The 21,068-nt window shown below is 32.9% G+C and overlaps 1 protein-coding gene across 2 annotated transcripts in view; it reads right to left on the minus strand.

The window, feature by feature from the left end:
- The window catches only part of GRID2 (glutamate ionotropic receptor delta type subunit 2), a 1,185,302-nt gene that overhangs the window by 960,851 nt on the left and 203,383 nt on the right, over window positions 1-21,068 (minus strand). For both annotated transcript variants that reach the window (XM_012774075.3, XM_012774073.2), the window contains exon 2: window positions 10,623-10,778. In XM_012774075.3, coding sequence (XP_012629529.2) covers window positions 10,623-10,778 — 156 coding nt within the window. The remainder of the gene's footprint in view (window positions 1-10,622; window positions 10,779-21,068) is intronic.

Genomic DNA, 21,068 nt, shown 5'->3' on the forward strand with positions numbered 1-21,068 from the left:
ATATCATAAAAATAAGTGAACAAATAAAATTTTGAATTTTAAAAGAATAATCAATTGTTCTTGGTAATTCTTAGTTTTCTGTCAGTTGGTTTCCCCTTCCCTTATGGAAGAATAAGAAATTTCCAAAGAAAGGAAGTTTAAACTGGTGTCTGATGTTGTGCTCACATGAAACCCTGGCATGAATTTTAGGTAAGCTAAAGGATAGTGGTTTAACACAAAGTCTGCCCTTTTTCCATTTGTCAGACATAATAAATAGGATTTTACACTATGCCTTGAAAAGGATGAATAAACATTGGATGGAAGGAAGACCAAAAGAAATGCTTGGTGAATTTATTTTGTTATACACACACAAACACATACACATATATACTACATACACATATGTATATATGGTATATATACATTATATATGCATATAAAGATGATATATGCACACATATACACATGGCATGTCAAATATATATAGTTTTATATAGACATACAAATGTGTATATACACATGACAAGTTAATACAGAGATAAAATTCCCTTAAACTGGGCAAAAACACTTAGGAACAGAATTCTAAACACATAAGCTTATTGAGAAAATAAATAAATAGAACAAGAAGAGGATCTTTGAGCAGGTAGAATGAAACTGATATGTCAGCTTCTTATTCTTAGACTTGTGAGAATGTGCCCTTTTTTCTCTTTTATTATTTATTTTTAATCCCTTAGTTACTTTCTCTGACTTGAACCCTCTACACCTTGCTTTGTTGTAATAATATGAATGAGCACAAGTGACAATTTCAAAACATTCTGGGCCGGGCGCGGTGGCTCACGCCTGTAATCCTAGCTCTCTGGGAGGCCGAGGCGGGCGGATCGCTCGAGGTCGGGAGTTCGAAACCAGCCTGAGCAAGAGTGAGACCCCGTCTCTACTATAAATAGAAAGAAACTAATTGGCCAACTAATATATATACAAAAAATTAGCCGGGCATGGTGGCTCATGCCTGTAGTCCCAGCTACTTGGGAGGCTGAGGCAGGAGGATTGCTTGAGCCCAGGAGTTTGAGGTTGCTGTGAGCTAGGCTGACGCCACGGCACTCACTCTAGCCTAGGCAACAAAGCAAGACTCTGTCTCAAAAAAAAAAAAAAAAAAAAAAAAAAAAAAAACATTCTGTTTGTTTTGCATAAGTGTAATTCAAAAGTACAAAAATATATTTGAAAACTCAAAATAATATTATTCAAAAATATTCTCTGTACTAGGATTGTTTCTGACTTTGATTTGGACAACAGCTTCCCCACCTGCACCATCTCCCAAATACATTTTGAGAAAACATACTTATCTTCCACTTTGGATTATATTTCTCATATATATATAAGACATTGTGAAGTCTTTCACATTTGAAATGTAGCTTAAGGAATGAGCCTAGCCAATCTTATCATCATATTATATTAGTATCAAAGACCAAAAAGCAAATATGTTTTGAAATGAGGAATAAATTCTTGAGAAAATAACATGGTATCATATGTTATTGAAGAAGAGTAGTTAGAAGAAATTCAAAGAAACCCATGACCAAGCTTTTAGAGTTAATATTTGCCCATGTATAATTGTAATGAGAATGTGCAAAGCTTAGAAAGATAACCTTTTAAGCGATCATGTCAGATATAAACTCAAATACCGGAGATGATGTATCTCTCAAAGTATAACGCTTTCCTTGAATTAATTTGTATATTCGACCTTCATATATATCACTCTTCTACAACATTATGCCTTTATACAACTGAATGCTATTTAGTTATGACTCAGTGCATTATTTACTTCACTGATTATATTAAGCCTACACAAATCATCAGAAAGCTTTAATTTGGTCTCTGCAGGCTTTCTCTACTTCCCAGAAATGGTAAAAAGATATTTAAATCCTCCCAACCCTAAGTACACATGTTGCAACATCACTATTTTTTTGCAAAATAAATTATACTACACATATAATTCTCATCTTCCTGTACTGACTAGCAGAACTAGCCCAAGAAAAGAGAGGAAAAAAAAGCAAAAGCATTTCATTCTCTAATATTTTTACAACCATAACATTCAGGATCTTTATAAGGAAATTCTTATTTGGCCGATAAGGGTAAACTCAGAGGTACCTGTGGGATCCACCAATACAAGTAGTAGAGGATGTTTAGGAAAGAAACTTCAGATAGGGATGGAAATTTACTGATGGTCATATGCGATTGTGCTTAATCATCATACATGTCACAATTATTAAGATGTATTTAGAAGAATCCACCTATCATAATTATAACCCCATATAATCAGTGTACAATAATCACATAATCATAGTAATGCCATGGATACGTATTTACCTCCATTTTACATATGAAGAAATAGAAGCTCAGAGACATTAGGTGTCTCAAGGGCCCACAGATAGTAAGAGATGGAGATGAATGCACATACAAAGGCAGGTATCTAATTCCATGGCCCATAAATTTAATATTTATGTTTTTCCAAGTAAGGTAAATGGAATCAATCTTAAGATTTATACACTAAACCAAATGTAGAGATCCTGAATATTTATAGTACAATATGGAGAGTCAAGTACAAAATGGGGATTGAATAAAGAGTTTTAAAAGATCACTATAATGGGAGAGCAAAAGGAAGAGATGCACATATAGGTCAGGACCTAAGAAGATAACAGAATATAGGTCAAGCTAACCATATAAGACTACAGTAAAGCCAGTGGAAAGCACAGCATTGTGCAGAGTAATTAGCTCAAGGCTGAATGTTGGTAGTCACCCAGAAAGTACCTGCTGATTCATGTTTTCCCAGAATATGCAATTTCATATTGCACATTGGCTTCTTGTATGTTCCTATTAAAAGCAAGCTTTTCAATAATAATTCTTTTGAAAATTATAAGACAACTCAATAAAATGTTGCTTGAGTACCAAAATGCTACACATAGTGTGATTCCCACACACCTAAAATTTATGAAGGACATCAAAAAATAGGTGGTAAGGATGAAAATAAAAAGTCAACTTATTCTTTGTTCTGTAATTAAACAAATAAGCTGGATCATTTGAAACTTGAATATCAATAATACCGATAATAGTTTTAAATTCCATAGATAGTCAAGTCTTCTTTGGTTTGTCAGCATGAACTTAAACTATTTTTATGACTACACAATGGACTCTTATTACTGCCATAGAGTATAGGTAAATGCAATTTTTAATCTACTACTAATAATAAACTATATATTCAGAGTTACCTTGAGACATACAGTTGATTTTTTACTGAGTCAGTATCATAAAAGACAGATTAAAAACTGAATTATGCTACCATCAGCATGCAATGTATCTATACAGGTAGAAAAAGAAAGAAAAAAGTGGTGTGCTATGATGAATGAGAAAAGAAATTGGTAGGAGAAAGAACACTTCAACAATGACAAAAGAACAAATCTTTACTTTCTTTGAACACCGCTTTCAAAGAAAGCTACTAAAGACTCTTCCAAACAAAAGGAGATCCAGAGCATCACATACTGCTAAAATACATATTTTCTGAGGTAACTTACACAACAGTACAAAACTGTAGATAGTGAGGTAAAAGGCCTCAAAGCACAAAGGCTATAAAATTATGATATAGAGGTCTATAAACATCTGAATTTCAATCTATTCACAGTAGTGGAGACCTGTTACTTCAAGAGTATGATATCAAATGCGATAAGGGGAAGGCTTACATACACAGGAGTACAACAATAAATCACAGAAAAGAAGATTAGACTAGGCAGTTTCTATCTCCATTAATACCATTTAAAAAAGTAATACATTTCTTTAAGAAATTACCTTTTTCCTGAAAAGTAAATTTTGAAAAGCTAGAACTTCTTGTTTCTTTCTGCTATTAATCAGTTAAAAACCCAAGTTACAGGTAGAGGACAACAGCATGTTTTTTCATGCTTTAAAAATTCACAGCCTTCTTCAAGTACATCTTTATGCTTCCTGCAGTCATACACTGTGTCCTTTATCTGTTTTCTTATCTCCCATTGTGGCTGTCCCAATCTTGGAACAGCCCTAGGTATTTAATAAGTATTTGGACATATATTGATTTGAATGAGTACTCTCAAACTTAGATTCCAAATATACATTTTATGAATTCCTCTTAATGGATAATTCTGCAATGGAAAAGGTTTGTGTGAGATGTTTAATAAAAAGCCTTTTGATGTTGTCTCTAACAGATAAAGAATGCTTTCTACTTTAACACCACATTAATGGTGGGTGCCAAGAACATTCTCATTCCAGACCTTGTGGGGCAGTCCTCAAAATGTGGCAGGCAGGGAGAAAAGGTGATACAGAACTAGGCAGGAGATTCTGGGGAAAGGACCAAGCTAAATATCCCAAACTCACAGAGGAAAACAAATGTCACAGAATAGGCATCCAATATCTCTTTTGATGCACAAATGTTTAGATATGGCTGCCTAACTGTATGATTTATTCCTTCCACCACTTCGCATATAATTGACAAGAGTTACACAGAGCATTGTGGCTAGATATTGGGATTCAAAGCACAACTGTGCGTTTGATGTGGGAAGGGAAGGAAGAATGAAAAAATAGATAAACAAATGAATCAATGAACAGAATTATACCTACATGATCTTCCAGGTTTATTTCTAGACCCCTGGAGCCACCAATTCTCAAGTTTGTTTTATTTTCAGGAAATTCCAACAAGAAGCTGGAATTAGAGGTATCAAAATTGGTCCAGGAAAACACAGGTTGATGAGGTGCACACACTGTAGTCCCATGCTGAAAATGTTGCTGAATCCAGCATTTCGGAATTAATAGATTTTTGTCACAGTAAAAATGTCTAATTGAAGCAGAGAAGAATATAAATTATAATACTAAGCCCTGGAATAATGTAACCACACTTTTCAGATTTAGCCAATAGCACCATAAATATTCACCATGGATGGTGATGTGTTTTGAAGAAGTGCTTTTTCCTACTTGATTTCCTTACATTTTTTCTGGCTCTGCTACTCTCCTGTCATCCCATTTACATGCATGAAATAAATATGTGTATGTGTTAGATATAAATATAAAGAAATGAGACTGGTATCATAAACCAAAAGTGAAACAGTTTCATTGTTTTATAAGCATACTTCATATGCATGCAATTATTTTATTTTGGAAGATATATGAGGCAAATCCAACTAAATTTTCATTGCATTAAAGTGAAATGTCTGCTTTTAACAAGATTCTTTTGTAGCAATCAATACTGATATTGACGTACGCAGAAGAGTAAGTTTAAAGTGGACTAGAATGAAACCTAGAAGATGAGCTCTCTTAATTATGACTGCTTTTTATATTAAAAAGAACTTTTATTTTGTGTCCATATTTCTAACATTACATTTGCTTATTTATAATGAATATTAATGGTGCATTCTTTAATAAGAATAGCTTACTTCTTTGAATCATATTTTGATAAAATTATTCAAATTTTTATATTTTAAAACCACTGGACGTTTTTAATAAACTCAGTGTCATTAATTATAATAATATTGTATATAATATTTTGTAAAAGAGTAGAAACAAAAATAATTATTATAGTTAATACTTTTTATTTCAAGTAGACTCATTTGCGACTCCATAGTATAATTCTGGTCTTATACTCACTATGTATTTCATTTTTAGCACTTGTCTAATAGAGCAATTATTTAAAAATATTTTTAGCTGAATCTTGCCATTAAATATCAATGCATGATGGTTTAGATGGATTTATATGTCTGCATTCATCTTGCAATATAAGCATTTTTATGAATACACTACCCTTACTTTCATGACTTTGTTTTCTTGAAAATTTCCATCTTTCATGGCCCATATTACGTTGATCTCAGCTAAGAACTAACAATATAAATAATTGCCACTGCTTTCACTAGAGACAGCAGTATCTTTCACACCAAACATTGGTGCATCTATGTTATATACAGTAGATAGATGCCTCAAAAGAAACAATCTACAATACAGAAATAAAAAGGAAAATCTACCAACATCTACTTTTGTCCAAGTCTATTAAACCAGCACAGGACCCTTTCTGGATTCTGGTGATAATAATGTGCTCTTTGGGCTGTGGCGAATAGTTGGATGAAGTTAACAGAATGAAGAATAGGTACTATGTATCTTTTTAACTTATTTTAAAGTCAGTCACAGAAAAACTAGGAGGAAATTTCAGCAATGTGAAAACTTCTCTAAAGAGATAATAATGATCATTTCTATAAGGTTCTAAATCTAGAAATGTGTTCTGAAGAGTCTTAAAACCATAGAGATGAAAGTGACCTTAAAAATGTATTATTTATATTCTGATTTCTTTATTTTGTACAGATGAGGAAAACCAAGGCCAAAAAAACTAAAATGACTTATATAACACAACTGGTATTTATCACCTAGATTGAAATTTTCCTACTATTCCATGCCATAAACATAAATAATAAACATCAAATGCATATCAATACATCTAAATCTGCTACCTTTTTCCTGCCATAAAATACTTAGTAAAATCCTGTAATATATTGTGTTGTTTCGTGTATGTTTGTGTGTGTGTGTGTGTGTTTAACAGATGTAGCCAGAAAAATACTACAATATTCCAGTGATATAAAGTAATGGCCCCCAACCTTTTTGGCACCAGGGACCAGTTTCATTGAAGACAAATTTTCCATGGATGGAGAGAGGGCCATCTCTGCCCCCAGTCCCTAACAGGCCACCCAGTACTGGTCCATAGCCCAGAGTTGGAGACCACAGGTGTAAAAGTCTTGGTTTACTTCTTTCTCTGCTACACACTTGCTTGGTCACCCTAGGACAAATTAGGAGAATTACTTAACGTCTCTCTGTCCCAATTACTTCATACATCATCTATATAGTGAAAATATTCAACTAGATTTATATAATTTTCCACCACTATAATTATGTAGGTTTTTACAAATAGCCATTTGATTTTTTTTTCTCTTTCATATATCTTCTTAAGGAAAAAAGTTATATCCCAGCTACCCAAACAGCCCACCCAAAAGAAAAAAAAATACTAAAAAATTACCTGAAACATTCTTTACCCTTGGTTAATATTCCACAACTCAGTACACAAAAGATGAACAACAACTTATCAACAAATATACTCAAAAGAAAGTAAAAAAGCATCATCTGAAAATAGGTGATTTATTTCTAGATTACTTTGTGAAAAAAGAATTTTTTTGTTTTTACTGTTCATTTACTTAAAAGGTCTGAAACTGATGTACAACATAATGTGAAAAATGATCCAATCCATTCAGATCTCCAGAGAGTGCAATGTTAATCCCAAGTTATGACTGAAACTAGAAACTGAGAAACTATAACTGAGTCTAGAAACTCATCTTTAAAAGAATTGCTATCCAGAAATATACTATAGCCCAAGCTACAAAGGATAATTTTAATAATACTAATAATCTTTATTATTGTTTATGGGTTAAATAGGCTGTTGATCATTAAATCCCCTTCTCTTATTTGGTGTTGACAGGAAAAAGATAAGGTGAACAGAAATTTAAATTTCTAAAATAAAAACCAGTTCTTAAATATGGCTGGTTGGAGAAAATTGTAACAGTAAAATAAATTGAGTATTTCAGACTATTAGATTTTATTTATCTACCCTTTGAGTGATCCCTATTACCATTCATTATTATTACCAAATATATATATGTTTGTTGTTGATATTTGTTCAAGAACCAGAGTTTCAAATTTAAATAAACAGAGAGAGAGAGAGAGAGAGAAGTCAAAAACCATGAATATTTTATAAGTTCATTAGGAGTGCTAATTTGTAAACAGTTATAATTATAGAATTGATTATTTTGTCACTCCTTTGAATGTCAAAAAAAGGAAAACAAATAAGGTGATTTAAGACCCTCTCTATTATAGATTTTAATAATACTGCAGAAAAGATGTGATAATAGAAAATTTGGCCACCTTTCATGGCACAACTGTGGTTTTCTCCTAAATTATTTCTTCCAAACATTTAAGAAAATAGCACCTTTCAATTATTTATCATTCTCTTTCAGTTGAATATTTTCTCTTATTTTCAACCATTTTCTAAAAATAGCTCTAAAAGAAAAAATTGTTTTTACTTCTAAAATTAACCGAAATTCTTCCTGATGTTGAATGGGGAAACAAATTATCTTTAGAGCTTCCTGGAACTTATTTCAGGTTCATTACCCAGAGCTAACCATCAAAATAACTGGTCCAGAACATCCTGTTAGCATCAGAAACCATCAGGCAAACTGTCCAGCTCTTTCTTTTTTCTTGACAAATATAGAGCAGTGGTCTCTATCTGGGAAACTTATTTCCTCTCTTAATCTGAAGTGCCACAAATTCTTTCAAGTCACTATGGTTCTTTTGAAAGATACTTTTTGTTTCCAGAATTAACTTGGCAGCCAAATAATTAGACAAAGCAATATGCACAACAAACAAAAAACCTGTTAGCATTTTGAAAATTGTCTTCATTTTTCAAATGGTATTCTCTAATAAAGGTGTGAGGAATGTATTAATATTTTTTATGCCTTTATAATTCCTTTCTAACCATTGTACTGTCTTCATTTCTTTATTTTCTACTACTTTTTCAGTCAAAGTCAATTTTTTTAAAAGCATGAACATTTTAGCATGTCTTCAATTATTAATGTGTTGTTACTCAGAAAATAGTAAAAAAAAATAGTTCCTCATGTTTTTCCTGCTGACATTCTGATCATTAAAACTAAGAGTTGAGAAAGAAATATGATAGAGGTTTCTTTAAAAGGCTAACATGTTAGCCTTTACACTACCAATTATCATTTCAATTCTCTAATTGACAGAAGTAAACACGAAGTTTCAACAGTAGCCAATACTATTGACCAAAAATATATTTCAATAAAGGTTACCTATGTATCAAATAGATACAACAGTAAATGAAAATGAAAGCTTTTTCACACACTTATGTTTATTTTTCTTACAAATTTAATGTTTGTACTTTTATTAATAAAAGTTAATAAAAATGTCCTGTCAACTTTCCTACATGTATCTTCCTTTTCTCCTGCTAAATATTAATTTTTTTGTGTGTGTGTGAGACAGAGTCTTGCTTTGTTGCCCAGGCTAGAGTGAGTACTGTGGCATCAACCTAGCTCACAGTAACCTCAAACTCCTGGGCTCAAGTGATCCTACTGCCTCAGCCTCCCCAGTAGCTGGGACTACAGGCATGCGCCACCATGCCTGGCTAATTTTTTCTATACGTATTAGTTGGCCAATTAATTTCTTTCTATTTATAGTAGAGATAGGGTCTTTCTCTTGCTCAGGCTGGTTTCAAACTCCTGATCTCGAGCAATCCGCCCGCCTCGGTCTCCCAGAGTGCTAGGATTATAGGCGCGAGCCACCACGCCGGGCCAATATTAAATTTTTAATGAGGCAAATGCTCTGTTTTAATTTTGTATTCATTTTCTTCAGTCTAAATACATTATCACAATAAAACATAAAACAGATTAGTATCTTAATGTATTTAGGCTGCTATAACAAAGAACCTTGGACTAGGAAATATGTAAATAACAGAAATTTATAGCTCACGGTTCTGGAGGCTGGGAGATCCAAGATGAAGACACCAGCATATTCGATGTCTGATGAGGGCTTGTTTTCTGTTACTTAGACGGTGCCTTCTTGGCAGAGAGAGCAGATAAGCTCCCGTGGGCTTCTTTGATAAGGGCGCTAATCCCATTAAAGAGGGCAGAGCCCTCAGGATCTGGCCATCTTCCAAAGGCCCCACCTCTTAATACCACCACAATGAGGATTAGATGTTAACGTATTCATTTTGGGGGCAGGTAGGAGGGAACAAACATTTGGACCATACCAATTAGCAACAAATGGTTTCATGAAAGATCAGTAGATCAAGGAGCTAAACACTTAATTAAGATTAATGGCATCAAGCACAAAATTTTGTTCATTTAAGATCTTTCAGTCAAAATTTTCATTAATAAGAATAACCATGTCAGTATAATAAAAATAATTTGTATGTATTATTTTGTACCAATGAAAATTTTTAATTTACTCAAGTGAACACAGAGAATGGAGAAAAGTGCTTTAATATTAATATTTGGTACCTTGTAGAGAGTAAAATATTTACAGCCTAGGTCAGTATGTTACAATTCCAGAACAAACTCTTTGATTTGTGTTTAGTGTCTAAAGGTTTTCCTTGCAGCAACACATTTGTCATGAGTACACCTGAAATGTCAGTGCAAGTTGTAACAACACTCATGGTGGCAGTTATTTCAGAGAAGTCCAAAATCATAATTCTGATAGAAAGTGATATTTTTAAGGAATGTTTCATTTACATTGAAGTCAGAAAAATGTTGCAAAGTTTTTAACTGTAAATATTTATGTTCATTTTCATATTATATTTCAAGCAACACAATGACCTTACACACTCTGTCCCTTCAAAAAGTAGAATACAGGATTAACACCTACCAAACAGCACTTGTGAAGAAAAACAATGCCCAATTAGCAGCAAAAATATAAAAATGATTCCCATCTTTAACAGCTTTTTTCAAATATTAATATAATTTCATTTTCATTTGAAATGAACCAAACAGGCAAAACAAAATAAATAGTGGACTGCTAATGGAACTTACCTTCTTGAACTGCTTGAAAAGGGTTGTTGCCATCAACGAATGTCACTGAAAATGTGATTTTCTCAGTCTGTAAGATCTCCTCATTCTGGTTAAGGTCGCCAACTGCTGTGCGAAACACCTCATCATCTTTTTTGGCAGACTCATCAAAAATTGCTCCTAGAAAGAAGTGAGTTTTGCCATTAAACAATAACATAAATATTCTGTCATGCCCTCTGTAAATCTGCCAAGACTTATGGTTTTAAAAAACATATACTTTCACTTAAAGCATGCACTTTATTTATTACTGAGCTCAACACGTTGTACTGGTAGCAGTGTGATAGCTGAGAAGGACTATAGTTACTTCTTCCAAATGGAAATGATGAATAGTACATCAAAGTGTTATTGCAGGGAGAGAATGGAGAAGACAATGTAAATGGTACAAAAAGCTTCTGCATGACAAAGTGGCTAATATATTGGATATCTTACACCATGGGATCTTTAGGAATTCATAGCTTAAAGAACTTGTTCTGAATAATAGGAGATAAAATCAAGAAACTTTCTGAGCTGAGAACTATTTATAGAATATATAAGAATCAAACTTCCCTTATGATCTTAATTTTTTCCTCTTTATTTCTTTCCTCCCCCCTTTTTTTTGAACAAGAGTTTCATTATCTTTTTATAGCAGTAAACTCAATAATAGTTATAGAAAATTTAGAGACATAAAAATCTCTCAGCAGAGGGAAGGAAGAAATATTTCCTGAAGAACTAACATAAGTCCTAGTGGATAATTATAGAATTTTTCATCCATATGTAATAATGACAATGATAAGCACCGTGGCTAAGTTTTATTGAGTGTTTGGTTGTCAGCAGAATGCTGGTTAAACACATCAGTCTAAGAGCAAACTATTTGATTTTAAATCTTGACTCTGTCACTAGTTAAGTATTTGACCTTGGGCAAGGCACTCAAATTCTAAACCTCACATACATCATGTGTAAAATCTATTTATCACAATACTATCTATCGCTAAGGATTATTGTGTTTATTAAATAATATATATGCAAATTATAAACTGTTATAACTAAATAGTAAGTTTTCAATGAATGCTAGCATTTTCTTCTTTTTTTTAATACAACATAGATGAACATGAAGGACATTATGCTAAATGGAATAAACTAGAGATAGAAAGACAGGGAGAAAAAATGCTGCATCATCTCATTTATATCTGGTATCAAAAAAGTAAAACTCAGAGAAGCAGAGAATACAATAGTGATTACTAGGGATAGGGAGAGAATGGGGTAGAAGTAGGTCGAAGGGTATAAACTTGCACTTATGTAAGATTAGTAAGTCTACAGATCTAATGTCTAACTATTGTCTAGCAGGCTGAAAAAATGTTGAGAGTGGATTTTACATTCTCTGACACGTACATACACAAAAGTAACTATGAAAAGTTAAGGATAGACAGATTTTCTTCACTATCGTGATCATTTCACTATGTACATATATATATATATAAAAGCATCAGAATTTATGCTGTAAATATATACAAAAAATAAGTAATTAAATACTATAATTCAAACAGTGCTTAACATTTTCCATTTTTTTTTCCTATTCTCTAAATCACTCATTAACATTTTTTTCGACATATTATGGGGGTACAGGTTTTAAGGTTTCAATAAATGCCCTTCCCCCCTCCCCCCACAAGTCTGAGTCTCCAGCATGACCATCCCTCAGATGGTGCGCATATCACTCGCTATGTATGTATATACCTGCCCCCCCTCCCCAGTACCCTATTACTGTAGTACATATGTGTCCACTTAGGTGCTACTCAGTTAATACCAGTTTGCTGGAGAATATATCTGGTGCTTGTTTTTCCATTCTTGGGATACGTCACTTAGTAATATGGGTTCCAGCTCTACAGGAAAATATAAGATGTGCTATATCACCATTGTTTCTTAGAGCTGAATAGTACTCCATGGTATACATATACCACATTTTATTAATCCATTCTTGAATTGATGGGCACTTGGGCATTTTTTTTCATAATACAGTATCTCATTTAATCCTTAAAATAATTATGTGACATGTATACTCCTATATACACATAGAGTTATGAAAATTAAGATTTAGTACAAGAAATATGCCTAAGGTCTCACAACTAGGGCCAGAGACCTGGGCTCCTTGACTCCAATGTCCTCACTCTAAATCACTACAGGAGACTGCCTTCCAGGATTGTGCCTATAAAGAATAGAAGTTTCTTATGGCGATTCTGACATTATTGCAAATCTGAGCAACTCTATCCCATCTGGCCATGCATAGTTCATCTGTATTATTCTTATTCTTACAGTTCTAAGCAGGTACACATTTTTAAATTGTTTACCTTTTAATTATAAACATTTGGGCCAAACGACTTTTGTTTTTTATGATGAAAAGAAAGAAATCCCTTGTAACAAAAGAAAAGACATACAGTCCAAAGTAAATATAATGATAAAAAATGACTATATATACCTATCCACATACAGATCCATATACATAATATGTTTCTTGACTATTCATTTTACTGTGTGATTATAAAAATAAAATTCTGCACATATGAAAAAATCTTTTTACATATATAAATACAATATGGATACTATACAAATATACATAAAGAAATAAAACAGACTATGCATATACATATATAAATATATAGTTGATACATGCACACACCTATATATAGAAACAGACACATTATATGTTCTAGTTTTGTTGATTTTATACATGTGTGACTAAAGTCTCAAACCTTCTAGTGAAAGATCAAGATGTTAAACATACATTATTAGAGTCAATGCATGATAGAGGTTGAAACTGTGTCAGTTTCTGACAAATGTAGTAGGTTACTCTTACCCTTTCCACCCTGAAATGGACTCACCATGGGAAGATGATCGTCAGCTTTTGCTAGAGAAGGCAGAATGTCTAAGAGGTTCATTATGGGAACCTGGCTTTGTCTTATCAGTGTTCTTTTCTGTTGGCATAAATTGTACTAATACTTTAACCAGCTTCCCCTCCCCTCGAACCCTTGCCTTCCATTTTCTTTGTAATTTGAATACCTGCCCATGGCTGAGAGTATGAGAGAAAATGGTAAAGAATTGTTTTCTTTTTTTGAGAGAGGGCCTCACTATGTCTCCCAGGCTGAAGTATAAGTGGTGTGATCACAGCTCACTACAACCTGGAACTCCTGGGCTCAAGTGATCCTCAGGCCTCAGCCTCCCAAGTAGCTGGGATTACAGGTGCACTTCACTATATCCAGCTAATTTCTCTTTTTTTAAAAAAAAAAAAATATTTGTAGTGGCAAGCTCTCACTATATTGCCTAGTTTGGTCTCAAACTCCTGGCCTCAAGCAATCCTCCCACCTCAGCCTCCCAAATTGTTGGGATTATAGGACTGAGCCACTGTGCCCAGCCAAATACTTTTAATTGAGATAAAAATTAAATGCTTCCTAATTATGTGACTAGATATTTATTAGCCAGAATAGTATTGTTTTATTAATATGATAAAATATATATTACAGACTTTAATTTTGGACCTTATCCTGTAATTTTTAAACCAGACAGAATTCTACTTTAGAAACTAAGCTTTTGTAAAAAAAAGTTTAGACAATAAATTTTAGACTTACATTACTAATTTAAGCCTCTTTCATGAAGAATCATTTTAAAATGTGGTATTTCTTATACCAATGTAGATTAATCACTACATGGGAGTTTATTATGATCAGATTTAGATATATAAATTCTTTAGCAGTTTTTTAGGATGTGCAATATAAATTGCCTTCAATTGAAGCTGAAATAACCAGTTCATTTAAAATTAGATAATATAAATGTCTATTCACAAAGAAATGATGTGTGTTTATATAAAGATGTTTCAGCTTGTCGTGGATTCTAAATGGGTCTTTTAAAAGAAGAGTTTCTAATCGGCCTCGTTTTATAGCAGGTGATGTTATTGACTTCTGCTGAGTATTGGTAATATATTTTTGATGAAAACATTTTACTATTACCTGACAGAACACTTAATAGTGTCTTAAACATTAAACCAAGCTTAACAAATGGCAGAAACCTGCAGAAATGATAGCAAATTAGTCAATTCTGTGCTGAATTAAGATATACTGAAAGGAGATAGACAAAAGAAGCTGTTCATCTTTCTGCAAACAGCAAGGAAGTTCACAGAAGAAACAGTTCATCTTATAGCAAACAGTGTAACCAAAGAACAGGAAATCTCAGCCAACATTTCAAATCCAAGGTGTTTATTTACCTTTTTCTCAGCTATAAAATATCATCTTATATTTGGCTTTGTCCTAAAGGGGTGCACAAAGCATTTTGTGTTAAATGCAAGCATTTTGCTGTCTGGTGAGTCCCATAAGAAGAATCTCAAGAAAGAAGTTCCCTTCTTATTTCACATACTTACAATAGTCATAGCAATGTCAACTCTTTACCCTTTGTATTAATACATAGATATTACTGACATAATCCAATATCAAATGTCCTACATTTACTTTTTTAACTATATAGTTTCTCAAACTCAACATTCATAACCATGTAGTTAACATCACGACATGGCATCTCGTTCCTTCCTAGGCCTTTTAATTAGCATGTTTTTGTGGCAAATAAAATTATAAAACACTGAGGTGAAAACCAGATTAGACTAGTCAGATGAAATAATTCTTCCACCACTTACACACATATAGACATACATGCACGCACACACACACACACACACACAGTGTTTGATCAAGAGAATATACTTTATGTACTCTTCCCATTGGCCAAGGTAAAAGGAAGAATAACTAAGCTATACAGCTGAAAAGAAACACCTCCTAAATATTCCTATCTTACCAATTTATAATTAGTCATTAGCATCACTAGTAGTTGATATTCTCTTTCCGCGGGAAGGAAAACAGGCTTTATTTAATTCTTATACAATGATAGTGACAGATGGACATATACATATATGTTCTTAAAAGCAAATTATATCATTTGCATGTTTTCTTATATCTTAGAAAGGATGTTAACTCTAATGAGTTGTATCATATATAATACTGTTGAATATAAATTCCATGTGACTAATAGACAAATTAGCAAATATATAAACAAATACTAAATTTAGACAAAGGTCTACAAAAATGTACCTGTGAAAATAATCATAATTTATATTAATATTAAAACCATACTAGTCTGAAATTTTAATTGTCATGTGTCATGTGTAAAAGTATTAATGTACCTATACCCATTGGAAATTAATAAATTATTGTACAAATCAAATTTACAAAACCAACAGGTAGCTTACAAACTATAGTACCTCTGTTTTTTTAAAAAATAGAATTAAAATGAATAGAATTAAAAAAAAATACAGGCCTGGTGTGGTGGCTAATGTCTATAATCCCAGAAGTTTGGGAGGCTGAGGCGGGAGGATTGTTTGAGGCCAGGAGTTTGAGACAAGCCTGGGCAACATAGAGAGACCCTGTCTCTGCAAAAAAACAAACAAACAAACAAACAAAAGCAAAAACTGAGAAGAGCCAGGTGTCATGGTATGCTCCTGTAGTCCTAGCTACTCAGGAGGCTGAGGCAAGAAGATCATTTGAGCCCAGGAGTTCAAGCCTATAGTGATCTGTGATTGTGCCAGTACACTCCAGCCTGGGAGACAGAGCGAGACCTTGTCTCTTAAAAAGAAAGAAGATAAAAGAAAGAATAACGAAGAGGAAGGAAGAAACAGGGGTGGAGGGGACAGAAGAAGGAGAAAGGAAGAAGGAAGAAGGAAGAAGAATGTAAGTTACAACTAAACCTAAATTAAAATGAGTAGAATTGCAAATGTACTTGCATGTGAATTTATTATCACAGGCATTACCATGATTCCAGAAGACTCAAGTTATTCAGCAAAATATTAATCATGCACTTGTATTTTTGATTTGCATATTTAATTTTTTTGTCTTAAATGTTTAAGTGGCAAGTGGAGGAAACATTATTTACCTGGTAAGATAGTGGAGAAAACATACGTGCTCTTCTAGCCCATAATTTTCTCTAAAAATATTGAGAATATTTTAGTACATTTTGAAGACATTTTCTACATAGTAGAATTTTAGAAAAATATATATATACACACATATATATATATCTTATTTATATAACTAACATACCAAATACTGTAAAAATTGAAAACAAACATCAACAAATCTACATTCCTCTTGCACAATCAATTCATGCCTAAAATCATATAATCTAGAAAGACATATATGAAACAATAGCCCCAAACTATGGATTTCATAGTTGCAAATAAAATCAAAAATAACTAATCTTTTTTAATTCACAAAGTCCAAACTCTTTACTCGTTTAATTTTGTCTACTATATATAAATTCTTTATGGTAGGTAATCTTTAAAAGGATAAACTTAATTTAAAGGTACTAAACATGCTACATGTAATGAATTTCTAATTTTCTTTGAAGCAACAGAGTTGATTCTTTTGCAATCATGCGCTCTCTCTCTCATCTCCCCTGTTTTTCCTCTTCACCTTTTCTTTCTCTGCTTTTATTCAAGCATCTGCACATTCGTCCACCTACTCCTCAAACCAATCTTTCCTAAACACAGAGAAAACCATCACAGTGTGCCACTGTGTCCCTTAACAAATGATTTGATGGCAGAACAGTTAAAATTTATTAAATGCTTATCAGGCCATAGCAGAATGTAGATGCCTTGATAAGAAAATGGAAAGAAGCAAGTGTGTGGTTTCCACAAAACCATAGCTAAAAAGAATGTTAGAGATGTTGTAAGCACACCTTCTCACTTTTCAGAAATTGTACTGCTAAGATTTTGAGTGATTTATTCCAAATTACACAGCCCAAGGTTTCAAGTTTGCAACTGTCTCTTCCATATTGTGCTATTTTAATTTCAAACATTTTCTTTACAGAGGATATATGTGTATATATGTATATATAAATGCATCAGGGTGTGTGTGTGTGTGTGTGTGTGTGTGTGTGTAGTGAATAACTAGTACTTTTCTGGTGATTAGCCTGTTACATTTATTTATTATATGCCATGAAGAATTTAAAATGATGAATCATAGTAAAAACCTGAGCAGAAGACTATTTTTACATAAAATTTACTTTCTTTGCCTTAGAAGCTTCAATGATTTTAGTTGAGGAAGTTAAAGGAAAAAGCACGACTTTCTGCCTTGGGGGAATTTATTGGTCACAGTAGCATTTACAATTCTGCAAAGCTATTCAGAATTGTTAAGTCATCATATATCCTTAGTGTTCTAGATGCGACCATTCACAAGTGGGTTTTTAAATTTAATTCTATCTATGTATTGTGCATACATATTAGTCGCATTATGTGCAGATATCCAAATAAAGAGATGTTTAACACTCTTTAATCTACACATGGTCTTCCCACTATTGCCAGTGGAAGTATGCATCTATTAAAAAAGGAGGGCAAATAATCAAAGACATTATGAATATTATAAAAGTCAAAATTCTCCTTCTCCCAACTCACAATACTCTCAGTACAAGGGAAAAAAATGTTGAACATGTTCAATACCACTAGATAGTAGGAAAAATTAAGAATATTGTTAACAAATGAGCATTTTTGTTACCATTTAATATCTTTACCATACAGACCAGCTAAGCTACTACTTCAGCGGGATTCTCATTACAATGAAGATAAAATATATTTATACATACATACATACACATGTACATAAATAGGTGTATTTGTGTATATATAATATATATTTGTTTATGCATGTATGTATATATTTTTTTCTCTGTTCAAGTAACATTAGTTTCATTGAGATACCCCCACAAATTAAGTCTGCATTACAAATGTTTTCAGCAGTCTCTTCTCCTTCAACAGAATATTTCCTAAAATATTCTAGGCTAATATTCTTGTAGGCATGAAATATGATTTTCAGAACTCTTTTTCCTTTCATAAAGAGACACAGTTTTCTCATTTCACCTTATATAACCCTTCACAAGCACTCTGACTAAAGAAGTAAATCAAAACAATAACTATTTGTTGGAAAGAAGGTGCTGGATTTACACTAAATTCATGACAATTAGCAAATATTATTCTGAATTAGATACAATTGTATTCTGTTGGGATTATCCCCAGTTTGTAATAATCCAAATACTAACAACAATAGTAATTAACATTAATTAGTACTAAGCACTGTACTAAGTGATTCATAGACATTATTTCATTTAGTTTTGATAAAAACGCTTTGTGAGAAACGAAACTCAGATTAACTAACCTTCCCAAGGCCTAATCTAGTAAAGACAACTGCAGAATTCACAGGTCTTAGTTTCCAAGCAAGTTTCCTAAAAAACTGTAAGTTGAATAACTGGCAGTATATTCATTATAACAAATTCCTAGATAACCAAGTAACATACATATTTTTTTTTCATAACCACTATAATAAAATTTTATTTGCACATTAAAATTATCAGATAAGCTTTAATCTTACTTTTTGTTTGATAAAATTTTATTAACTAGGCCTAGTTTTATAAAAGTTTCTAACTAATTTTTTGCCACAATGATTTAAATTATACTATATTTTAAAAGAAGCTAGTAGTTAAACTCAAACATTTATACTTTTTCTCAAACTATATATTTAAATCTGTTTTTTCCTTAATTAATACGTACAAAGAATTAAATTGATATAAATTTCTCAAAGTTAGTTTGAATGAATGACAATTTTTGAAGTTACTTGAAAATAATATTAGGCGCAGCATATTTTTAAATACAGGAGTTAGAACAAATCTCTAGTCTTTCAATTTTTTTTTTTTAATTTTTTTTTTATTTTGGCATATTATGGGGGTACAGATTTTAAGGTTTCAATAAATGCCCATTTCCCCCCCTCCCCCCAAAAGTCTGAGTCTCCATCATGACCATCCCCCAGATGGTGCACATCTCACTCATTATGTATGTATATACCCACCCCCCTCCCCCCTCCCCCCTCCCACCTGCCCAATACCCTATTACTGTAGTACCTATGTGTCCACTTAGGTGCTACTCAGTTAATACCAGTTTTCTGGAGAATATATCTGGTGCTTGTTTTTCCATTCTTGGGATACTTCACTTAGTAGTATGGGTTCCAGCTCTAACCAGGAAAATATAAGGTGTGCTATATCACCGTTGTTTCTTAGAGCTGAATAGTACTCCATGGTGTACATATACCACATTTTATTAATCCATTCTTTGATTGATGGGCACTTGGGCTGTTTCCACAGCCTTGCAATTATGAATTGTGCTGCTATAAACATTCGAGTGCAGGTGTCTTTTTTGTAGAGTGTCACTGGATCATTTGGGTAGATGCCCAGCAATGGGATTGCTGGATCAAATGGTAGATTCACTTGTATCGCTTTAAGGTATCTCCATATTGCTTTCCACAGAGGTTGAACTAGTTTGCAGTCCCACCAGCAGTGTAGGAGTGTTCCTCTCTCTCCGCAACCACGCCAGCATTTATTGTTTGGAGATTTTTTGATAAAGGCCATAGTCTTTCAATTTTTAAGTTTTTATTTCTTTTTTACTTTAGTGACTAATGATCCTAATAGAATGACAATGCCTTAGTCATTGACTTTATATATTAAAGGGCTTAATAATTTTCTTAGATCTATAATATGCAAATTGTGACCAGGTACAGAAACTAACTGGTTCATTATTTCCCAATGTCCAGTGCCTACTTAGCATTTTGATCTCAGAGTTCAAAGTGCATTATAATATTAACTCCCATTCCACCCACCATAATTATCTAGTTTATAGGCAAGCATTATTATTATTTTAAAGATAGATAATCAAGTTCAAAGAGGATATTGCCATGATCACAGAGGGAATTAGTTATGACATGGTGTATAAGATGTAAGTGGAAGGAGAAAATTCCACAAGGATATCTAAGATGATTATACATAAATCCTTGCAAGTGCATTGTAATTTATATTTAACTCATGTCAGAAACACTTTTAAATATGGAGACACCTTTAAATTCTGTTTTTCTCAATATATTATGATAAAGTGACTTAAAATGAGAAGGGTAAATCATGAACCTAGAAGTGAAAATTTCAACGACTGTCTCCAGAGATTTCTCCGGAGAGATCTCCAGAGATTTATGTGCGAATGTGACATTCCATCACAGTGTGAACTAAGTCAAATTCATAAAAGGATTCTTCATTCTAACACCCAGCCTTTTCTTAGCCCTAAAACATGTGAACAGAATTCACATTTCATTTGGAATTCCTATATAGCTGTCCGTAAACCCAAAGCACATGTAAACTGACAATATTGTCACCGGAAGCATCTGATTTTGTGGTATGTTTTCCAGAAATCTGTGAGAGAAAAAGAAATGTAGGCTGCTTGGATAAGAAACAGATAAGCTGAGTCATCCACATGGAACACAATAGGAGGTTAGTCTTTAACATAATTTCTTAATGGAACATAGATCCTCTCAG

Source organism: Microcebus murinus, chromosome 29 (assembly GCF_040939455.1).
Source record: "Microcebus murinus isolate Inina chromosome 29, M.murinus_Inina_mat1.0, whole genome shotgun sequence".
NCBI classification, from domain to species: domain Eukaryota; kingdom Metazoa; phylum Chordata; class Mammalia; order Primates; family Cheirogaleidae; genus Microcebus; species Microcebus murinus.